The 21,091-nt window shown below is 33.3% G+C and overlaps 6 protein-coding genes across 20 annotated transcripts; 4 read left to right on the top strand and 2 right to left on the bottom strand.

Moving 5' to 3' along the window:
- The first annotated feature begins 21 nt into the window (after nt 1-21).
- Nucleotides 22-3,811, top strand: LOC110226315 (uncharacterized protein At4g15970). Its single transcript, XM_021017453.1, has 3 exons — nt 22-1,512; nt 1,799-2,176; nt 3,099-3,811. Exons 1-3 carry the CDS (start codon nt 1,243-1,245, stop codon nt 3,576-3,578), a joined length of 1,128 nt encoding a protein of 375 aa, XP_020873112.1. The 5' UTR covers nt 22-1,242; the 3' UTR covers nt 3,579-3,811.
- An 849-nt stretch (nt 3,812-4,660) lies between these two features.
- On the top strand, nt 4,661-5,618 carry LOC110226196 (exosome complex exonuclease RRP46 homolog). Its single transcript, XM_021016929.1, is given in 5 exon segments — nt 4,661-4,679; nt 4,838-4,924; nt 5,020-5,133; nt 5,248-5,348; nt 5,432-5,618. Coding segments are annotated over 5 exon segments (441 nt in total). The 3' UTR covers nt 5,552-5,618.
- Nucleotides 5,619-8,034: 2,416 nt separating this feature from the next.
- Nucleotides 8,035-10,014, top strand: LOC110226043 (uncharacterized protein At4g15970). Its single transcript, XM_021016550.1, has 3 exons — nt 8,035-8,660; nt 8,771-9,136; nt 9,455-10,014. The coding sequence occupies exons 1-3, from the start codon at nt 8,442-8,444 to the stop codon at nt 9,929-9,931; spliced, it is 1,062 nt and encodes a 353-aa protein (XP_020872209.1). The 5' UTR covers nt 8,035-8,441; the 3' UTR covers nt 9,932-10,014.
- A 2,659-nt stretch (nt 10,015-12,673) lies between these two features.
- On the bottom strand, nt 12,674-13,389 carry LOC9303973. The gene has a single exon (XM_002867855.2). It carries the CDS (start codon nt 13,281-13,283, stop codon nt 12,906-12,908), a length of 378 nt encoding a protein of 125 aa, XP_002867901.1. The 5' UTR covers nt 13,284-13,389; the 3' UTR covers nt 12,674-12,905.
- A 1,678-nt stretch (nt 13,390-15,067) lies between these two features.
- LOC9306027 (uncharacterized N-acetyltransferase ycf52) lies at nt 15,068-17,077 on the bottom strand. Of its 13 annotated transcripts, none has more exons than XM_021017049.1 (5): nt 16,868-17,077; nt 16,002-16,582; nt 15,870-15,910; nt 15,672-15,775; nt 15,068-15,435 (listed from the first exon to the last, which is right to left on the bottom strand). In XM_021017049.1, the coding sequence occupies exons 2-5, from the start codon at nt 16,543-16,545 to the stop codon at nt 15,354-15,356; spliced, it is 771 nt and encodes a 256-aa protein (XP_020872708.1). In that variant the 5' UTR covers nt 16,546-16,582; nt 16,868-17,077; the 3' UTR covers nt 15,068-15,353. The 13 variants fall into 13 exon arrangements, 7 of the variants coding, with proteins under 7 accessions (XP_020872708.1, XP_020872709.1, XP_020872710.1 ...); XM_021017050.1 differs by having other exon boundaries at nt 15,672-15,728; nt 15,842-15,900; nt 16,033-16,582; XR_002330280.1 differs by having other exon boundaries at nt 15,387-15,435; nt 15,672-15,780; nt 16,033-16,582.
- Nucleotides 17,078-17,084: 7 nt separating this feature from the next.
- On the top strand, nt 17,085-20,601 carry LOC110226233 (protein FAR1-RELATED SEQUENCE 1). 3 transcript variants are annotated; one of them, XM_021017047.1, is made up of 7 exons: nt 17,085-17,196; nt 17,598-19,647; nt 19,751-19,858; nt 19,945-20,013; nt 20,090-20,125; nt 20,224-20,274; nt 20,379-20,601. In XM_021017047.1, the coding sequence occupies exons 2-7, from the start codon at nt 17,659-17,661 to the stop codon at nt 20,460-20,462; spliced, it is 2,337 nt and encodes a 778-aa protein (XP_020872706.1). In that variant the 5' UTR covers nt 17,085-17,196; nt 17,598-17,658; the 3' UTR covers nt 20,463-20,601. The 3 variants fall into 3 exon arrangements, with proteins under 3 accessions (XP_020872706.1, XP_020872705.1, XP_020872707.1); XM_021017046.1 differs by having other exon boundaries at nt 20,356-20,599; XM_021017048.1 differs by lacking the exon at nt 20,379-20,601 and having other exon boundaries at nt 20,224-20,349.
- Nucleotides 20,602-21,091: the final 490 nt, after the last annotated feature.

Genomic DNA, 21,091 nt, shown 5'->3' with positions numbered 1-21,091 from the left:
AAGCAATCTCAATTACCAATAGCTGTAGTCTGTAGATAGTAAAAGAGAAGTTACAGGAAAAAAGAATGTTAAGTTGTTTGTTCTGTCCACTTATGAGTCTTTTCGCATCACATTTTTTATTAATCAAAAAGTTATTATTACAACAGTTTAGTAATTACATTAAGAAGTGACATTATTTGCAAATATTATATCTGTAGTAGTTACTCTTACATCACCATATTGATATTTAAGACTTTAATCATAAATGTTTTCACTTGCTTTGATAACTCGCAAGATTCAAGTCAATATAGTCCGATTCAATTTACAACCAACCATAAGAAGAACTGAATATCTACTACAAAAAAAAAAAAAAAAAAAAAAAAAAAGAGTTTATTTCGGAAAGGTCAACATTATAATCAATTTTCAACTTTTTCCTACGCAAAAATTCAACTAAAGGACCGATGGAAACAAGTTCGCACAATTGCCATTTTTCCTAGTTGCACTGCATAGCAAATTATTGATTTTTTTAACGCTGAACTGAATACAATTACTTCGATACGGTTTCCTAAACCAGACGGTTTAAACTGGTAGTAATTAACCAATTAAGTCCCTAAAGCTCAACCGCACATTATACCGAAATTGAGAACGGAACCATACCAAATTTAAGAAATTATGTTTCCCTTAGAGGAAATTTGCTATAATTACGTCTACCAAGAATCCGAATATTCGTTCGATCTCCTAGGTTTTGGTTTAGTAACGATATTTTTGGTTAAGCCCCTAATCATTAGTCTCGCTAATCGACCAATATGAAGAATCTTATTCAAATACAACTTTACAGTCGTTCGTTAGAACGTGATTGTCAGAAATCAAAATCATTTACTTCTCTCGTCGTGCCTCTGATATTTTCTTTATAATTAGATAGGATAATAACAAATTTGTTCGAGTATTATACAGTTTTCTTTTGTAGGGTTTAATTATGCTCCTTTCGAGACACAAACAAAACTGAACCGGTAAAAGATATGAACCGGTTTGGACATGATATAACTCGGATATATTCAAAGGAAACTTCCCATGCGAGAGGAAAAAAATATCTTCACAAGTTACAATCACAATAATCGTTACAAATTTCTTCACAAGTTAAGTTATATAATTAAATAGAAAAATAACATTCAAAGAAAAATCAAGACTATTAAATGGGGATGAAATGAAGCTATATAACTTATATTATACATAAGAAGGAAAAAAGGATTCATAGCCAAAACCATGAAGAGCACGAACGGCGAATCTCCTTCATTGGGTTACGAGTCCGAGGGAGTTAGCATGAAGGACGGAAAATCTAAGCCGCCGGTGATATATTCCGATGGTTTGTTCGGAGGGAGAGACGTGATTACAATCGTGCTATTGGTCACGACCGTGACACTTTCTTGTCTACTATTCTACCAATCTGCAAATAATCCACTCAACATGGTGTTGTCTCCATGGAAGACCGATTGTTATGCTTCAACACTCATAAACGAGACTTCCTTAGAAATGGTGAGTATATTTCATATATATACTGATATACATATGTGTATAACGTATTTATTGGTAATTAAAATACATTCACGAAGGTTACTCATGGAGTTATTTTTGTCAGATTCCATTTCAGACTATATAATCTCTCCGAATCTATAATCTTCCATAACTAAAGAGAGAATATTTCCAGAAATAAAAAACCCTGATGATTATTGATCTCTAGTCTTGAACATGTCAAAGATTAAAATTACACTCTCCCGTCATGTTGATATGTTAATCACTCTTATATGTATCAATGTTTTAGGGAAAAAAGAAGGAGCCGGTTTCAGAATTGGAGAAAGTATTGATGAATGCAGCTATGGAGGATAACACGGTGATCATAACAGCGTTAAACCAAGCATGGGCCGAACCAAACTCAACTTTCGATGTGTTTCGAGAGAGTTTTAAAGCCGGAATAGAAACAGAGAGGCTGTTGAAGCATGTGATCGCCGTTTGCTTGGATATCAAGGCATATGATCAGTGCCTAAAGGTTCATCCTCATTGCTACTTGATCAACGCTACCGATTCAGACCAACTCTCTGGTCCGAATCGGTTTATGACGCCTGGTTACTTGAAACTTATTTGGCGGAGAATGGATATTCTTAGGCAAGTTATTGGTTTAGGGTACAACTTCATCTTCACGGTACATAATATCTCAATCTCCTTCTCTTTTTATTTTATTCGTAATTAATTAGTATATGTTTTCTTCATAACTTTTTTCTTCAAAGTTGCAACTACTGACTTCTATACGTTGAAGTAGAAAAGATTACGCGCCATCCCTAAGCTGTTCAACCCTTTTTTTTTTTAACTATATAATATAAACAACAACAAAATTGTTGATAATATCGTAAGACAAATTATTTAGTAGTAGCTACAAAATCTTAGTATTTGATATAGGCATATCGAAAATCTAGAATTACAATGTTTTGTGGCATGTATAAATTTTGAAGCTTTAAAATAATATATAAAATTTGATAGAACATAAAAATGAAATGTTAATTTATGAAATATTATCTATATGTCAAGTTGCCAACTATAGAGAACACCGTTTAATTGTGCATATGAGATGTTTTAAATATTGTCCTTTTGTTAGATCTTACACTTTTCCTTGAGCGTTTAGATATGACTTATCGTGTTTCTTTGTTTTCTTTTTAGCATACCTCTGACTTCCAATTTTACGTTTAATTTTCCTTGATTTATATTTATAATGTGTGGCTGGCTATAGATGTTTAATTGTCAACTATATAGAGGTTGCGTAATTAACAAAACGTGTTCTTTGACAAAAAAAATAAAATAAATAAATGTTATATACCGTGATTGTCATAACACTACAGATTGATTTGTATACGACCAAAATGTTTTTTGACGTCATCATCACAACTTTTAAAAGTTCCAAATTTGTATTAGTTCTTTATATTTTTTTTTTGAAACTTCAAATTTGCAATAGTTACAGTTATTTTCTACCGATATATGCATATCTTCGATCTGGTGACTTAATTTGTATACTCTGATTGTGCACTATCTATAAACTATATGTAAATAAATGATAATTTTGCTGTAAATAGGATGCAGATATATTATGGCTTCGAGACCCATTTCCCCGTTTTTTCCCGGATGCTGATTTTCAAATAACATGCGATGATTACAATGGAAAACCATCAGACAAAAAGAACCACGTGAACTCTGGATTTACATACGTCAAGGCAAACAACAAAACTTCAAAATTTTACAAATATTGGATTAGGTCGAGTCGGAAATTTCCTGGAAAACACGATCAAGATGTGTTCAACTTCATAAAAAACGATCATCACGTCGAGAAACTTGGGATAAAGATGAGGTTTTTCGACACGGTTTACTTTGGAGGGTTTTGCCAGCCGAGCCGAGACATCAATGTGGTCAACACAATGCATGCTAATTGTTGTATTGGCTTGGACAACAAAGTGAATAATCTTAAGGCAGCTCTCGAGGATTGGAAACGATATGTGTCACTAAACACGACCGTGTCCGAGACTAAATGGAATATTCCGCCTAGGTGTGGTTATTAAAGGTTGTAAGAGTAGATATATGAAATTAGTTCGTACGTTAAGGTAGTTTCGTTAACTATTGGAGTCGGTTGTTGATTCTTAATTATATTTAGTGTTAAGATAGTACGTTTTTGTTATTTGAGAGTATTAAAGATTTTAACTTATCATAAATTTTCTTATAAGAAATTCTAAAGGCAAACCTCCAATCTAATTTATATTTACTTTAAAATAGTGGGGATGCGGGATTATGTAGGTAGTAGATCCGAATGTTTAAAAATCTTGCAATTACAACATATTTTGTTATTGTTTGATAAATTTAATATTTCTATTCTTGTATTTTATATAATTCAAGTAGTTTTTTTTTTCCTTTTTAATAGATGAATTCAAATAGTTAATATGGAATAAAATTAAGGGAAATTGTTAAAAATACCCCTTTTGGTGTGCCCCTTTTCAAAAATGCCCTTTTTATATGTCCATTTAAAAAAATGCCCCTTTTTAAATCTGAAATTTTTATAAAGTTTTATTAGGTTTATAAGGTACTTATGGATTGTAACTACTACTTGAAGACTCGATCCAAGTATTTATAAGGTTTTATAAGGTGTTTTCAAAGGTTTTACAAGTTATTTTAAAGGATTTTTAAGGTTTTTCAAAGGTTTTACAAGATATTTTAAAGGTTTTAAAAGGTATTTAAAATGCATTTATAAGATATTTATAAAGTATTTATAAGATTTTAGATACATAGAAATGTAGTTTGTGTATGTTTTAATAATATTACATACATATTTGGGTAAGTCTTATATTTTTAAGAACATTTTTTATAAGATTTTTAAAAAAGGATATTTTTGAAAAATGGCATTGAAAAAGTGGCATTTTTGCCAAAACCCCTAAAATTAAAATGGTGACGCAAGAACATATATAATTAGATTAAAGATTTTGACTATAAAAAAAAATCATAGCTACAGATATTTTCATATGTCATTAATGAGAACGTCAATTCTAATTGACACTATAATAGTAAAATTTTATCAAAAAAACAAGAATACAAATACTCCATTTGACACAAATCATAAGAAATAATGCAAAAGACAATTATTATATACTAGATGAATATCTACGCTACGCGTGGGTTTGTTTTGAAAATTGTGAAGAAAAAATTATTGATTGTTCTTGCTAATTTATGTTTATTTTTTATTTGTTATTATGTAGTTAATAAAACTACTATCTTATGTAGTTACAATTTTTAAGATTAGATCTATTTTCTGATTTGAAATATAACCCAGAAAAAATACTTACTTATCAGCTGAAACCTCTTGCTTGTTCCCGTAATATCTTTCATCGTCCTCATGGCTCTGCTAGTTGGTCAGAAGGTACTTTATCAGCTTTATCAATATCTATTATAGGTACATAATTTTTTTATCCTTTTTGAATGAGATTCATTGAACTCTCTCATTTATATTTTCAAGGGATACAAAATTTCTAGCTGCAGAATACAGACCTAAAGCAGGAACGAAGAAGAACGAAAATGCTGAGAAGGCTTGTTTTGAAGTCATATGGAAGCCTTAAGCCGGATAGATTGGTAATCGTAAATGCGTTTCGTTGTTCAGAAGAAGGCTTGTTTTGTTGCTTGAGTATGTCGTACAGGTGATTCTTGTTTTTAGATCTGAATTACTTTTGCTTTGAATATTGATAGGAAAAGTTGAAAGGGAGTATAAAACGATACTCAAAAGGACGTTACAGAGTATTTGTGTTTTGACAGTTGTTCCAAATACCACCACCTCAGTGATAATTCAGGTGAGTAGCTATTCAATGTTGTGTATATCGATATTGTCAACTTGAGTTGTATCTGATGTTTTCATTTTGTAATTCCCGTGTAGGTTGTACATGATGGTGGTTCTGTATCGTTTTTATGTTCCTTGCACCTTTGTAAATATTTATTGATGCTGTCTGAAACACATATAATCTGGTATAAACAATGTCTGTTTGAGTATTTATAGAGTTTATAGTAGTGAAAGTTTGTAATCCCGTAAGCTGAGAGTGTGAATATGTTTTTGTGTAACTTCTATCGTGGCCTCTATTCTGGCAGTTAGAAGGTAGAAAACGTTTGTTCTAAAGAAATATGATGTACAGAAAGGGAGACTATGAAGAATGGAACTTACGAAGTCGAGAAATTTGCCTTGAGATTCTTCTTCTTTCATATTGAACGATCGAGCAGAGAGTGAGAGAGATTTATTTTGTTAAAATCTTGTAGGGAATTAGAATATTTGTTGGGTTTAAAAGCATTAAGCCATCACTGAAATGGGCTCGACCCATTAATATTGCACTCTAATAGATTCTAAAACACATATGGCCCATCCGTCATGGGCTATTTGTTTACTCCATTTGACACTTATAATTAGAAGCTGATGTGTATTAATGAAATATTTTTATTGAACGAATAAAAAGCTGATGTGTCATCTTCAGAAGAGCCAAAAATGCTGACGTGGCGGAAGGATGGAGAGAAATAGCCTCCTTTCATATATAGGATTTTTATAATTATTAATTGTGTGGGCAAAAACCTATAGTTTGATCTCGTTTGTTCATTGTTATAGCGTTCCCAAACGTATGGCGAAACGTCCTTATTGTAATCTGTAAGGATCGGAGGCCCGATTTTGAAATAGCTGTAAGTTTGTAGGGATACTTCCCATTATCAAAAAATAAAAAGATTGTCACGGTTTTGGTTTTACTACGCAATTAATTATCGTAAATCTATAAATATTTTAAATGATAAGATTCTTACTTTCTTCACATATCTAAAAACTACTTCGCGATTTGTGGCATGGATCATTGGATCCTCTTTAATATTTACATTTAAAAAAAAAGTGGTGAAATGTTCAAATTAGTTAAATCGTTGTTACAAAACCAAGTTGTTGAAATGTGTCGAACAAGGTACGGTCTTAGTCTTTGATCCGCTGGCGGGAAATCATATAGAAGACAACTGTACAACTACAAACCCTTGGCCCTTTTATTAAATTATCATTCAATTCGTATATTAATATAACATAATTGAGAAAGAATTTTTTTTTCCTAATAGCATATGTTGTAGATTACAGACTACAGTGTTGATAAATAATAAGGTGAAAGCTACAGTGCAACCAAAAAAAAAGAAACTAGTAAAGGACAACAAACTCTTAACCAATAAAATTTGATCTCTGTAGAGTTTTATAAGAACTTATTTGAAACAGTTTTAAAAACAGAAAATACTTTCTTTGTTTTTCTTCCGCACTTTCTTCGTTTTTAATACGTTTTTCAAACTATAATTTTAATTTTATGTTTAACAAAAAAATTATAATTTTATCATTTGTTTATACTAAATATATTCTTAATATATATAGATTATATCAAAAATGAATGTTAATGTTTTACTTCAAAAAAGCTAATTTTAATTCGTAATCATGTTGATATATAAAAGAATAGTAACTCGGAAGTAATCCAAGTTCCAACCATGAAATAAAAAAAAAAAGGTATATATCCAACAAAAAATGATTAACTACACATCATCAACGATTTATCGTTCTAAGACATGACTTTGAGTTGGAGTTATAAAATGCCTAAATACCACGATCTAAACCCATGTAGTAGTAAATCTAAAACCACTTGATGAAGAGTTTCAGTCAATTATATACAATATCATAAATGAAAAGCTCAGACCTTACTTTCTGATAAAAATGAAAAAGCAAATCGTACACAGTTTTATTTAGACTAGTCTATTCTTTTTTGGTAAACGGTATTCGAGTTAGACTATCCTTATGTTTTTTTATTTCCTTAAAGACTAGCCTTATCAGTAATTGATACTCCTTTTTAGTAATAATTTTCTAACAATTCTTATCACTAATTGATATTCATTTCTTTTTGTTTGGTAGACAAATTAATATAGTTGATTGGAGAAGCATTTAGAATTCGACGCTTCCTCCTAGTCTAGTGATAAATTAAAATTTTAACGGCAGCCACGACTAGTAACGTTAGCGTGTTTCAAAAAGACTAAAACGCCACGTGTAGTCACTATAATGGAAAAATTAAACAATTATAATTGTCATTGAATTAAGATAAATAAAATATTGGGTGAATGCTGAGATAAAACTACTGTTTCCCAAAGTATATACTATTATGCATTCGAAAAAAATTGGGCACAATTAAACTATCAATGATACAATTTTCTGAAAAGTGACTTATTTTTTCTCTAATCTTTTGGACGAGATTAGTCTGTTCCAAGTTATGGATATGATTATATTTTGATACCTATGTATTAGTAATATATGGTGGATTCGCTAGATAATTTTTCCTAATTAAGCTATTATACATAATGTTATTAAAAAAAAGTTATGGTTGTATTTTTATTTGTTTACAAAACTTAATTCTTCTTTTGTAAACAAATAAAAATACAACCATAACTTTTTTTTTGTTATGTCGGTCTCTCATCCACCAAAACATGTTTCTTCTCTCGGGTCATTCATGTTTCTCTTTGTCTTTTTCTGCACTTTTTTTTCCATCATCTGACTAGTAGTATTCACAATTTAAAACTCTTACATGATTCTATCATTTGGGTAGATATTTATGAACCAGTTGAATATATAATTTGGAGTTGGTGTGTTGTCTTTATTCTCTACACTCTAATAAAAACAAGAATTGATTTCAGATGGAAAAAGACTTGGTAAAAGAATTCATTCATAAAAAACCATTGCTACGAATAAAATATATAATCTGACAAAATAAGAACAACGCCCTTACAAAACTGCCAGTGATGACGTTTGCCTTGAACTTTTGTACTTGGTTATAAGAACCGACAAAAAAAAGACAGAGAGAAGAACGAAGAAAACGAAAGAAAGGCTTTAAACCCCTCAAGAACACATGAACTCTTCTTCTTCTTCTTCCCCTTCAAGTTTTCTTGATTTGGGATCTGCGAACGGACAAAATGAAGTAAAGAGAATCCTGGTTTTGTTTCTAGGTGTAGCTGCTTGTCTTCTTCTTTACAAAACAGCTTATCCTCTTAGTCAAGAGCTCGATGTTGACAATCTCAGCTCTTCTCGTCCTTTGCTCGATCACACCTCTTCGTCTTCTCCACAAACAGTGAGTTATTAATTACCACTTTACATAGATATGTACTTGTATATGCCTCAATCCATGTTCTGTCTGAAATGGGTTTGATCTCTTTCTTAAGATTTTATTGTTTCTTTCAGAGATCAAAATCGATCAGTTTTAGGGAAGTTCTGGAGAATGCGTCTACAGATAATCGAACAGTTATTGTAACAACATTGAACCAAGCATGGGCAGAGCCAAACTCTCTGTTTGATCTATTTCTTGAGAGTTTTCGTATCGGCCAAGGAACACAGAAGCTACTTCAACATGTGGTTGTGGTTTGCTTGGATTCCAAGGCATTTGATCGCTGTTCACAACTTCACCCTAATTGCTACTATTTGGAAACTAAAGGGACTGACTTCTCCGGCGAGAAACTCTTTGCTACTCCTGATTACCTCAAAATGATGTGGCGAAGAATCGAGCTTCTTACACAAGTGCTAGAAATGGGATATAACTTCATCTTCACGGTATTATCTTTTTTTTTTTTTTCACGGTATTATCTTCATCATCCATCTCAAATTTCCTTCCTTTTTACAAATCTTTTGAATCAATTTTTGATCAAGTAATTAATCTAGAAGTGATACCTAGAAGATGATTACATTTGCATTAGCACGTGACTCTGTAACAAAAAATTTATATAAACTATTGTCTAAATTTAATAAATTGAACAAAGCCCTGTTACACTTTATTTTAAAAATTATGTGTCAACTAAATGCTATTTTTAATTTTAAAATATTAATTACATAACGATGTTATTTATAATTATTTCCCATTTATATATTTAGGATGCAGATATAATGTGGCTCCGAGATCCATTTCCTCGGCTATACCCTGATGGAGATTTTCAAATGGCATGTGATCGATTCTTCGGTGATCCTAATGACTCAGACAATTGGGTAAACGGAGGATTCACTTACGTGAAATCAAACCATAGAAGCATTGAGTTCTACAAATTTTGGTACAAATCTCGTCTTAATTATCCGAAGATGCATGACCAAGATGTGTTCAACCAAATCAAACACGGGGCTTTAGTCTCAGAGATTGGAATCCAAATGAGATTCTTTGATACGGTTTACTTTGGTGGGTTTTGTCAAACGAGCAGAGACATTAACTTGGTGTGTACCATGCATGCTAATTGTTGTATAGGATTAGAGAAGAAGCTTCATGATCTTAATCTTGTTCTTGATGACTGGAGAAACTATTTGTCTTTATCTGAACCAGTTAAGAACACAACTTGGAGTGTTCCTATGAAGTGTACGTGATTTGAAAGACTCATATTTGGAATGAAAACATTGGTATGGAGGAGATTTGTTTTCTAGTAATAAAACTGTGAAGATGGATCTTTATGTTGTATTGTTGTTAAGAAACAATCTTCTTAGTTGAACACTTGGTCCGCATATAATTTTTTTGGGTCACACATATACATTTAGCCTCCTTACTAACATTGAAATTCGAATTGGTAACCTTGAGGCTCACTCATTTCAAAAAGTTTATGAGATTCGAAATCAGGAGTTATGCATAAGTTATCGACTTACATATATTCTTTCAAAAAGTTATCAATATGTAACACTTAACTCAAACTCGGATCAATGAAAATTGTTACTTGTAATATAAAGAAGAGAATTGAAATCTTTATAACACGTAAATTTTATGGACCCAAGTAACAATTTTTATTGAAAGAAACTTATAGCAACTTAGCAAGATTGTCTTATAGAAGATCTCCAAACTTATTGCCACATGGTTGTCTTTTTTTGGAGATCTTCTTTACATGTTCGACTTAATTTTGGACTATCATCGATTTAGTTATATGAAAACATTCACCAATTCAATCTTTACGCTATCTTATAGACAATTCAATCTGATTTTTATCACTAATTTCCGCAGGAATAAAAAAAAAAGAGAAGGATCTTGACCTCTGCAAAGAAATATCTCTTACCTTGTTTTTTTTCAAAGCCAAGTCAGAGCTATCACTTTCACATAAAGTCATATAGAGGCCTAAAATGGGATCCATATGTACGTTCGGCCCAATAAGTTTTCACCCATTTTGTATAATATCCTTTAAAATTTTAATTAGATGGTAACAAGCCAGAAATCAGAATACCAGTATTTGACTTTTCAAAAACAAATATTCCTTAATTAAGAGGAAACTCTTCCACTGGCTATATTGAAACCATCAAACAAACATGTTGAGAGCGTTTTTTTGAAGCTTTTTTGGCAGGTGTAACGAAGGAAATTGGTGAATAAGAAGCATTGTGTTATATGGCTAGTGTTTCCGGTAATCATTTGATGTAGAGCTTGTATTAAGCGAATGAAAAAGCTGTTTAGTTATTAATCAGTCAGCATGGTTCGTACTTTGTCTCAAAATGAATTAAAACATTAAAAATGTTAGTGATACCTAGGGCTGGGCATTCGGGTATGCGGGTCGGGTTCGGGTAAAACCCGATCGGGTACGGATCTTTCGGGTAGAGGAGTTTAGGACCCAATAGGGTAAATCTAAAATATCGGTTCGGTTTCGGTTCGGATCTAATCGGGTTCGGGTCGGTTCGGGTTTAGATTTTTAGAACCGCTAAATACCCAAAAAAATCGGGTACCCATCGGGTTCGGGTATTTTATACCCAAATACCCAAAATTTTACCAAATACCCGAATTTTATCCGAAATTTTATCCTAATATCCGAATTTTATCCGCAATTTTACTCTAATATCCGAGTTTCACCCAAAAATTTATCCGAATAACCGGAATTTTTTCCAAATATTTAAAAAATTTACAAGCATCTCGCGTATAAATATATTTTGTCTTAAATATTTAAATATAAGTGCATTTAATTTTTGATAACTATTCTCGGATATTTAGATATAAATGTATTTAGCTCAAATATTACATATATAAAAAGTTTTATATGTATAAGTATATGTAATTTCGGGTAATCGGGTACCCGTTCGGATATCGGGTTCGGATCGGGTTTTACCCTATACCCACGGGTACGGCAATACAAGACCCAATAGGGTAAATAGCTAATACCCGTACCCGCCCCAAACCGGTTTTTTCGGGTCGGTTTCGGTTCGGGTACTCGGGTACGGTTTTTTTGCCCAGGCCTAGTGATACCCATTTGTTTTCTTTGAAGTTTCTCTCCCAGTGTCGAGTGGCTCGCAATTTTATGCGATGTAACATGCGAATATCGTTACCGTCTAATTAAAAACTTATGTCAAGTAGTCAAAAAAAAAGAAACCCTAGAAGTAGAAGACTACGAAAATAGGGTTCGGCGAATATGTCTCGAGTTGCTAACAAACATGCATCGCCTTCCACTATGGCTTACACGGATTCCCATTTTTATGTATTTTTCTATACAAGCTTTAAGTTTTGATTTTATTTTCTAATTGTTATATTTGGTAAAGTTTAATCACCAAAAGGTCATGTTTATCATCTATGTATTTAGAGAACTATGAACACGTAGGTCCGAAAACAATTTTTTTTTGTTCTGGGTTAATTAGTAAAGTTGTAGAATAAAAAAACAAACAAAAAAGTTGTAGGAGAATATTGATAAATCAATTTTAGTAAATTGATAAAATTAATTAATTGATTTACCAAAAAAAAAAAAAAAACAGAGGAAAGATTTGGTCCATCCAACGGCTGGTCAAATTAAAAAACATTCTACACTAAATTCAGGATACAAGTTTCAGAGAAATAGTATTTCATCTTTTATAAAATTAAAATTTCTAAAGCTTCAGATTGAAAGTGTGACAAATCAAAATCGTATGCGTATTATTGGACAGAATTATACTATGTATTTTAAACTAAAATTGATATTGTCGTTTTTAAAATCAACAAGGGCACAAAAACATATAAAATTTGTTTTTGGACGAAATGCAATGTGCATATCAGCATATCTAAGGAAAGGATTCTGAGTGAATTGAGATGGATATTTCTGAGAGATCATCGAGGGAAGGTACTGTGGATGGGAGCTAAAGTGATTCCTGAACCATGAACGGTGATTGAAACAAAAGTTGAGAAATAATCAATTTTATACCCCAGGCAACGTTCGTCGTCTTTATTTTTGGCTACAAGCCTACAAGTTTCAGTTCATTATACTGAAATTAATAATTAATCTTTCAAATCTATGTTCCGTTATATTAAAGGAACAACAAAAAATTTCTCAAAACTGAACATATATTTTTTTTAAGTAACAATTACCTTTCATTTAATAATTTTAAATCTAAAGTAAAATGACAAATTACATTACACGAATTCATGCGAAGCGGAAGAGAAGGATTCACGAGGAAGTGGTGGTCTCTTCTTGATAGTATTAGTAGTAACGTATCTCGAAGAAAACGCATAAAGCCGCAGGTAATAATCCTCATCATCGGGAAGTGTACCACACGCGCCTCCGTCGAAGTTAAGTGAATAGCTCAGTGGATCGTAACGGCACTGGAACGAGCTTCCTTGTCTCCGAGCCGACGTAGCCAGCAACAACCTCCCTTTTCTCTTCAGTTTTCTGATGAGTCTCACAAGGCACGTGACGCAGCAGTTTGGCGATGTAGTTGGGACATCGGACTTCTTTGTCATTGCGGTTGCGGTGGCTGTCTTGGCGTCGCGTATATGCCGGGAAAATGTCATTTAGGTGACTTTGTCGGACAGAGAAGAGAGAGAGTGTGTGTTGTTGAGTGTTATGATGAAGAGAGAATCTAACTGATAATCTGACAAGAGTATGTAATGTATGTCTATATTTATAAGTATATATGTTTATACTTTATACAATCTACAATTTCATAGATTCTTTTTTAGTTTCACTTCGAGATTCCTCGATCATAACGAAAATATTGTACAAAATTATATAGTAAAGTTTCTCTGTCGATTTTTTTTCCAGTTGTATTTTAAATATGGTAGATGTGTACTTTAATTTGTAGGTAGGTCCTAGCCAATAGCCACATCTTATAAACTTTTTTTTTTCTTCGTTTCATATTCTGCTTTTTTTAGATCCATTATCTTAAGATTTTTAAAGGTTAACTTAGCTTTTCTTTTTTTTTTTTTTTTTTTTACTTAGCTTTTCTTAGTTCTTTTTTTTTTGTTAAAGGGTTTTCTTGAATAATAAAAAAGTTTACATAGAAGCTTAGATGACCACTCATCTATTACAATACAGAAAGAGAAGGATGGCTAGCTTATAAAGCTAGAATGAGAATGAGAAGAGTAAATCAAAGGTGAGGAAGAAGTAGAAGAGATAAGAGAAAAGTTTATATAGTTGTTACACTTCGATAGCTCGAACTATAGTTAATAATTTCATCTATAATTTCAACCGTAACAAATATGAAAAGTAACAACTACTATATATTATTTGGCAGTCGATATATATATCTTTAACCAAGTAGATATAGTCCAATGTTTTCTCTATATTGATAAAAAAAAAATTAGATGTCGACTTCCACTGGATTTATTTGTTGATAATGTAGTATATTGAATTGACGACTAAGAACCCACTATCCTAGCCTAATTAAACATTATCCAAAAACCTATTACACAAACGGTAACATGTATTTACAAATTACAAGAGTTATGATTTGTCATTGAAATTATTCTTTATGTATTTGTATGGAATAGTCAATAAATTATGGTAGGTACACAGTGCACATGGCTAGGAATCAAACACATGAAGCTGAGTCAAGACTTCGTCTTCTTTACCATCTTTTCCATTCTCATAATCTCCCCTTTGATCTATTTATTTTATTTATTTCAGTAGCATTGGCCCATTGTTTTTGATGGTTGGTTTATTTATCAATTAAGTTTAGTCGCCGTAACACATATCTTATATATCTTGTGTTTGTGCGGGCACAAATCACAAATGGATATTTAAGGTTTAACGGAAAAGAAAAAAAGTAAGTAACCGGCCCATGTGATATATGCGTGCACAATAAGCTAATTGCATAGAATATACGCCCGTTAGTGTCTAAACTAAGAGATATATATAGCCCATTATATATATTTTTAAGAGGATGATCGATCTTAACCAAGTTCATACAACTCTTTGGAATCTGAAAAACAAATTACCAATATTTACTATTTTAAATGTTTATAATGGTTAACTATATTCTTAAAAGCAAAAAAACGTACTGTAAATATATACATAGCTAACCACATCTAGCATGTATTATTTAAGTACATATACTCATAAAGCATACAAGTATCCACACAATATTTTGAAATATAAATATGAGATGTTTGGACCAAAAGGAAGGAAAATAAAGTAAATATAAACTATAGTCTTCATGAATCCTCCTCATCTAGTCACCATTGACCAAAAGTATATATACATAATTACATATAGCCTTCGTGTGTAAAGCACGTGATCAGCAGTTTTATATACATCATTTGAACCATCAAACTTGTAAAAATAAGAAATTAGTATCTCAAGAGAAGTCATTATAAGATATTATATACTGTATTCTTGTTTTTTTTTGGTAAACATTATATAATGTATTCTTCTAATCGAGGACAACTAACATGGGATTAAGTAGCTTTGCCTTACATGGAAAGAGATAAGAAGAATAAAAGAGAGTAAACCACCAGACATCAAATCCAAATGCAAGAAAGACTCTGAATCTTTGGCCTTTCTCGTTGGTCATCATTTAGAGATCAATATAACTTGCTTTGACCTGCAGTTTCTGAAGGTCTATCAGCGTTCTCGCTTCGGTTTTATGCCTCCAAGCTCTTTGTGAACATCATTGTTGTGGAACCCATCCTGTCATCTCCAAACCCACAGGCTTTGAAGAATGGCCTAACAAAAAATGTTTGTTTATCATCAGTACAAATGCATAAGGATTCTGCATTCACTAATATCAATCCCACACATAGTTAAGATATCATTAGTAAGCTACTATCACCAAATCCTTGGTCAGAACAGAACACATTACTATATCCTTCGATCCTAAACCAAGCGTGAAAGGATACACAACAAAGAAATGACAAGCTGTTAAGGATGTGTATTAGTTATTTCAGAGGCAAAGGCGGTACCTTTCATCCTCAAAGCAGAGAGCTGCTATGTCGTAGATGTCTCTGCTTGTGAGAAGCCTATTGAAACAGTTTTCGATGAATGAAGCAATTTGATATTTCACGAGCTAACCTTTAAGAGAAGGTTAATTGTTTTAAGTAACGCGAAATCATAGTGGAAAATACCATCAAACCTGACAATTCTGTTAACTATCAGTTTACCGATTCCCATCCGTTGTAGTGAAGGTAAAACCTGGAAAACACTGAGACCAAATTACACATCTTAGCATCAAACAGAAGGTATTACTAGAGCTAACGTGGACCGGGTAATGAAAGCAAATTCCACTAAATAACCTGTTAAACTTGGTGCTACAAATAAAAGTACCATTAGATCATGGATAGAAGCAGTCAAGCCATAATCAGAATAAGCACGACCGAATCCAACAAGCTGTCCATTGGAAGGAGTTAGAGGCAACACATTCTGAAACAAGTCTCCCAGAGAACTCTCATCCTTATTCTGTCTCCCAAATTCTGAATGATACAAAGAAGAAGACAAATTCTCTTCTGAATACAAAACCGCATCATCAACATCCGCGTGACGAGGTTTGCAAAACACAGAGACAACAACATCACTACGGGAGATAGCTACACGCAGCTTTTTCATGTCAACAATCTTTTCAACGTTGCTGCCATACTCAGACAAACGGTTGCTAGAATGGTTACAAAGTGAATACAAATTCCTCAATTCCTCAAGATTTATGTCTTTCTTCAACGTAGAGATATATATAGGTATAGACCAAGGCAATGCCGATGCAGCATTATCAGATTTTCTTCTTCTTGCCCACCTCAGTTCCATTGATACAAGAGAAGAATTACCAACACAAACCGCCAAAACCATTTCTTTAAGCAATCTTGATCACACAATAATGCACCATCTAATCAATAAAACAGTACATGAAAATCAAATCTCACAGTAGCAATTACCAAACCTAACTGAAGAATCTATCTAAGAGTTGTGTGTAGAAGAAACTATAGACTAGACTAAAATTCACATTCTACTAAAGTTTCAATATTTTGGTTTAAGATGTGCAAAAGATAGCAAATTTCTTAGAAACGAGCTCAATCAACATTACAAGACTCGAATTTTCCTGAGAAAACTAACTACCAGAAGCTTACATCTCTATGAATTATCTGATTTTTTTTATGATAATATACAAAACCTGAGGAAACTTCTGTCAAATTTCTCGGTGAAAATCAACCACTTTTGCTTCTAATTTCCGATTTTTCCATCAGCAGAGAGATGAAGAAGAAGAAGACCAAAAAAAATGTGTGGCTCAAGATTTTTTCTTGTGCAAGAAAATAATCCGGTTATCGAAAATAAGAACAGGTTAAGTAAACGATAACCGGAGGAAGAGGTGAGAGAAGAAGAAACCAACATAACCGCGAGTATAAAAAAAGCGAGTACGACGGCGACGAAGAAGACTCTTTGCCCTGAGATCTGTATCTGTACTCGCTTCCGATCATCACTCTTCCCAGTCTTCTTCATCATGTAATATATATCTTTCTTCTTTGGCCCTCCAAATTATATCATCTTTGCACTTTAGTCAATTAGTTTCTGATTTTGTCTATTTCGTACCGTAACTAGTCAAATCGGTTATCATTTTGAGTTGCTTAAATGTCTCGTTTCTGGGTTTTTGCTTTGGATCATAAGTTTGATTCTTTTGAAGTGTTGATGATTCGAGTTGACTTTGTGGGTTTTGAATGGTTGACTTTTCATTTTAAGATGATTCATTTCTGTATTTGAACATGTTTTGCTTACATTTTGAGGTTTTAGGATTCTGATGTTACTGGTTCTAAGTTTCAATTGCTCCATTGATATTATTAGAACGTCTTTTTTTTTTTTGATGTTAAAGTTTGCAACTTGGAAGCTGACCGTGGTTGTTTCAACAGGTATAAGTTGATCAAGGTTTTGAGGGGTGAAGAGTTTAACTAATTGGGGATTGATCTCGAAATGCCGTCAGGAGAGTGTAGTAATGTGCACTTGGATGATGATAGGATTAGCTTAGAGATTGATGAAGGTAGAGAATTTGAATCGAAAGAGGAGGCTTTTGAGTTCTACAAAGAATATGCTAAATCTGTTGGGTTTACTACCATTATTAAAGCTAGTCGTCGTTCAAGAATGACCGGGAAATTTATCGATGCTAAGTTTGTTTGTACGCGTTATGGAAGCAAGAAAACAGAGAAAGAAGATATAGGTACTGGTTTAGGTACAGATGGGTTTAACTTTCCTCAAGCAAGAAAACGCGGTAGAATAAACCGGTCATCATCGAAAACTGATTGTAAAGCATGTTTACATGTTAAGAGAAGGCAAGATGGGCGGTGGGTTATTCGTGGTTTGATTAAAGAACATAACCATGAAATCTTCGCTGGTCAAGCCAACTCTTTAAGAGACTTGGGTGGGCGGAGAAAACTTGAGAAACTAAACGGTGCTATTGTGAAAGAGGTGAAAAGCAGGAAGCTACTTGCTTTAGAGGATGAGGATGTTGAAAGACTCCTAAACTTCTTTACGGATATGCAAATTGAGAATCCTTTCTTCTTTTACGCCATTGATCTCAGTGAGGAGCAGAGTCTAAGGAACGTCTTTTGGGTTGATGCAAAAGGTAGATTGGATTATACTTGTTTCTGTGATGTTGTATCTTTTGACACTACATTCATCAAGAATGAGTATAAAATGCCTCTTGTCGCTTTTACTGGCGTGAACCACCATGGACAGTTCCTGTTACTTGGTTGTGGATTGATATCAACTGGTGAGTCTAAATATGGATTTGTTTGGCTTTTTCGGGCATGGTTAAACGCGATGCATGGATGCCAACCCAGAGTCATACTTACCAAACACGACCGAACGCTCAAAGAAGCTGTCTTGGAGGTGTTCCCATCTTCTAGACATTGTTTTTATATGTGGGATACTCTTGGTCAGATGCCGGAAAAGCTTGGTCATGTTAGGAGACAAGAGAAAAACTTTATGGATGAGATGAATGATGCTATTTACGGGTCTTGCAAGAGCGGGGACTTTGAAAAGAATTGGTGGGAGGTAGTTGATAGGTTTCATATGAGAGACAACGCATGGCTTCAGTCATTGTATGAAGATAGGGAATATTGGATTCCTGTATATATGAAAGATGTATCTCTAGCCGGATTGTGTACAGCTCAGAGGTCAGATAGCGTCAACTCTGTTTTCGATAAATACATTCAAAGGAAAACTACATTAAAAGCATTTCTTGATCAGTACAAGAAGATGATACAAGAGAGGTACGAAGAGGAAGAGAAAGCGGAGATTGAGACATTGTATAAACAACCCGGGCTTAAGTCACCTTCACCATTTGGGAAGCAAATGGCTGAGGTATACACTCGTGAGATGTTCAAGAGGTTTCAGGTGGAGGTGTTGGGAGGAGTTGCTTGCCATCCGAAGAAAGAAAGCGAAGAAGATGGGGTCAACAAGAGGACTTTCAGGGTTCAAGATTATGAACAGAACCGTGCTTTCGTTGTGGTGTGGAACTCTGAATCATCTGAAGTTGTCTGTTCTTGTCGACTGTTTGAGTTCAAAGGTTTTCTTTGTAGGCACGCGATGATTGTTCTGCAGATGTCTGGGGAACTTAGTATTCCTTCTCAGTATGTGTTGAAGCGTTGGACAAAGGATGCGAAAAGCAGAGAAGCCATGGAATCTGATCAGATTGATGTAGAATCAACTAAGGCTCAACGATACACGGATCTTTGTCTCTGTTCTTTGAAATTGAGTGAGGAAGCATCTTTGTCCGAGGAGAGCTATAACGCCATGATTAATGTGCTGAATGAAGCTTTAAGAAAGTGGGAGAACAGGAGTAACTTGATCCAAAATGTTGAAGAGTCAGAATCGGTTACAGCTCAAGATCTTCCGATACATGAAGAACAGAACAACACATATGAGATGAACAAAGACGATAATGTCGCTGACACCGGACAGGTTTTGTTTTCTTCTCAGCTGGTTTCGTGGAACAGGACTATTAATCTCCTGATTTTGTCCTTAAGGCCTGTATTTGGTCTAACCTGGCTTTCTATTTGTCAAGGAATATTCATTGCAAGAAGTCTGGAAAGTAACTGCTTTGCAAGAACAAAGTAACCGATACTCGATTCTCGATGAGTACCTCAGTGCCCAACATATGTCTCATGAAATGGTATACGAGAATAGTCCTAGACCTTAACACTTTTACAGTATAAGAAGGTTCAATTTTCAAACTTAGTTCCTCTGTGTGATCCACAGGGACATATCAACTCAATGGCCTCAAATCGCAATGGATATTGTACTGCCCATCAAAACATACACTCGCTGGTAAGTGTGTGACCGAGATTTCTTTATTGTTTGGAAATAGAGTTTCCGAAATATATTACTGATTTTCTCATTGCAGGGGCAGTCCATAACTCAGCAAAGGCTCTATGGAGATGTAAGTTGTTCTCTGAATGAGTCAGCATGACCCGATTTTGATCTCATATATGAATTATAGCAGGTTTGATTGAAGTTTATGTTTAAAAATAATGGCAGGAACAATCAAGTTTCAGACCAGAAGCTGTGTATGAAAGACTTCAGGACATGGTAAAAGACTTGAACTAGAATTTGAAATCTAACTCAAAATTTCAGGTATTTCTCTATTTACAAAGGAGTGAAAAGGGTTAGTGTTTATTCATGAATATTGTTAGGGACAATCAAATGTTAGACATCATCCTCAGCAACATTGCAATGCTTCAAAACATCAACACTCCAACAGGAATTTCTCTCACTGAGTCACTAGCTCTTCCTTTTTCGAGCAGCATAACTAATTGTGAATTTTCTTTTAATCTTCGATTTTTACTTTAGATGATAGAAATGAATATATGTATATGTACAGATGTGGCAAATAAAATTTGGATGTTTTCTTTAATTTTTTGAAAATTGATTTAGTTTTTTTTTTTTTTTAGAAATATCACTAAAGCTGTAATTTTTGTATACAAAATGTGATTTAAATTGAAACATAAAAATTGAAACTTTGGAGCGGTTATGCAAATGCACTCAATGTTATATTTTGAATAAATGGACCTTTTATTTTTATTACCAGTTATAGGAATGATACGTGTGGGTTTCAAATCTTTAAATTACACTTCATAAAGATTGTACTCCCTCCGTTTCGTATTACTTGTCGTTTTAGAGTTAAAATTTTGTTTCATAATAATTGTCGTTTTAGGTTTTCGATGCAAATGTTTGGTGAAAATTCCAGTTTTATCCCTACTGTTTTAATGTTTCGGCCAATGAATTTTTTTGTAAAATATATTAATAAAGAGTAAAACAAAAAATTTAATGCTTTTCTTAATTTGTGTGAGAAAACCTTAAACGACAACTAAAACGAAACGGATGAAGTATTAGATACAAAATTGTA

The sequence above is a fragment of the Arabidopsis lyrata genome (genome assembly GCF_000004255.2).
Source record: "Arabidopsis lyrata subsp. lyrata unplaced genomic scaffold ARALYscaffold_7, whole genome shotgun sequence".
Classification (NCBI taxonomy): domain Eukaryota; kingdom Viridiplantae; phylum Streptophyta; class Magnoliopsida; order Brassicales; family Brassicaceae; genus Arabidopsis; species Arabidopsis lyrata.
Note: the sequence above shows the minus strand (reverse complement) of the source record. Positions and strands in the feature narration are given on the sequence as shown.

Coding starts and splice junctions, on each gene's coding strand:
- LOC110226315 (XM_021017453.1), top strand. CDS start 1,243: ATGAAGAGCACGAACGGCGAATCTCCTTCATTGGGTTACGAGTCCGAG. Junction 1,513..1,798: donor ACGAGACTTCCTTAGAAATG/GTGAGTATATTT, acceptor TCAATGTTTTAG/GGAAAAAAGAAGGAGCCGGT. Junction 2,177..3,098: donor GGTACAACTTCATCTTCACG/GTACATAATATC, acceptor TGCTGTAAATAG/GATGCAGATATATTATGGCT.
- LOC110226043 (XM_021016550.1), top strand. CDS start 8,442: ATGAACTCTTCTTCTTCTTCTTCCCCTTCAAGTTTTCTTGATTTGGGA. Junction 8,661..8,770: donor CTTCGTCTTCTCCACAAACA/GTGAGTTATTAA, acceptor TGTTTCTTTCAG/AGATCAAAATCGATCAGTTT. Junction 9,137..9,454: donor GATATAACTTCATCTTCACG/GTATTATCTTTT, acceptor TTATATATTTAG/GATGCAGATATAATGTGGCT.
- LOC9303973 (XM_002867855.2), bottom strand. CDS start 13,283: ATGACATTTTCCCGGCATATACGCGACGCCAAGACAGCCACCGCAACC.
- LOC9306027 (XM_021017049.1), bottom strand. CDS start 16,545: ATGGTTTTGGCGGTTTGTGTTGGTAATTCTTCTCTTGTATCAATGGAA. Junction 15,911..16,001: donor TGTAGCACCAAGTTTAACAG/GTTATTTAGTGG, acceptor ATTTGGTCTCAG/TGTTTTCCAGGTTTTACCTT. Junction 15,436..15,671: donor CTCTGCTTTGAGGATGAAAG/GTACCGCCTTTG, acceptor ATTTTTTGTTAG/GCCATTCTTCAAAGCCTGTG.
- LOC110226233 (XM_021017046.1), top strand. CDS start 17,659: ATGCCGTCAGGAGAGTGTAGTAATGTGCACTTGGATGATGATAGGATT. Junction 19,648..19,750: donor ATGTCGCTGACACCGGACAG/GTTTTGTTTTCT, acceptor CTATTTGTCAAG/GAATATTCATTGCAAGAAGT. Junction 20,275..20,355: donor ATGAAAGACTTCAGGACATG/GTAAAAGACTTG, acceptor GAAAAGGGTTAG/TGTTTATTCATGAATATTGT.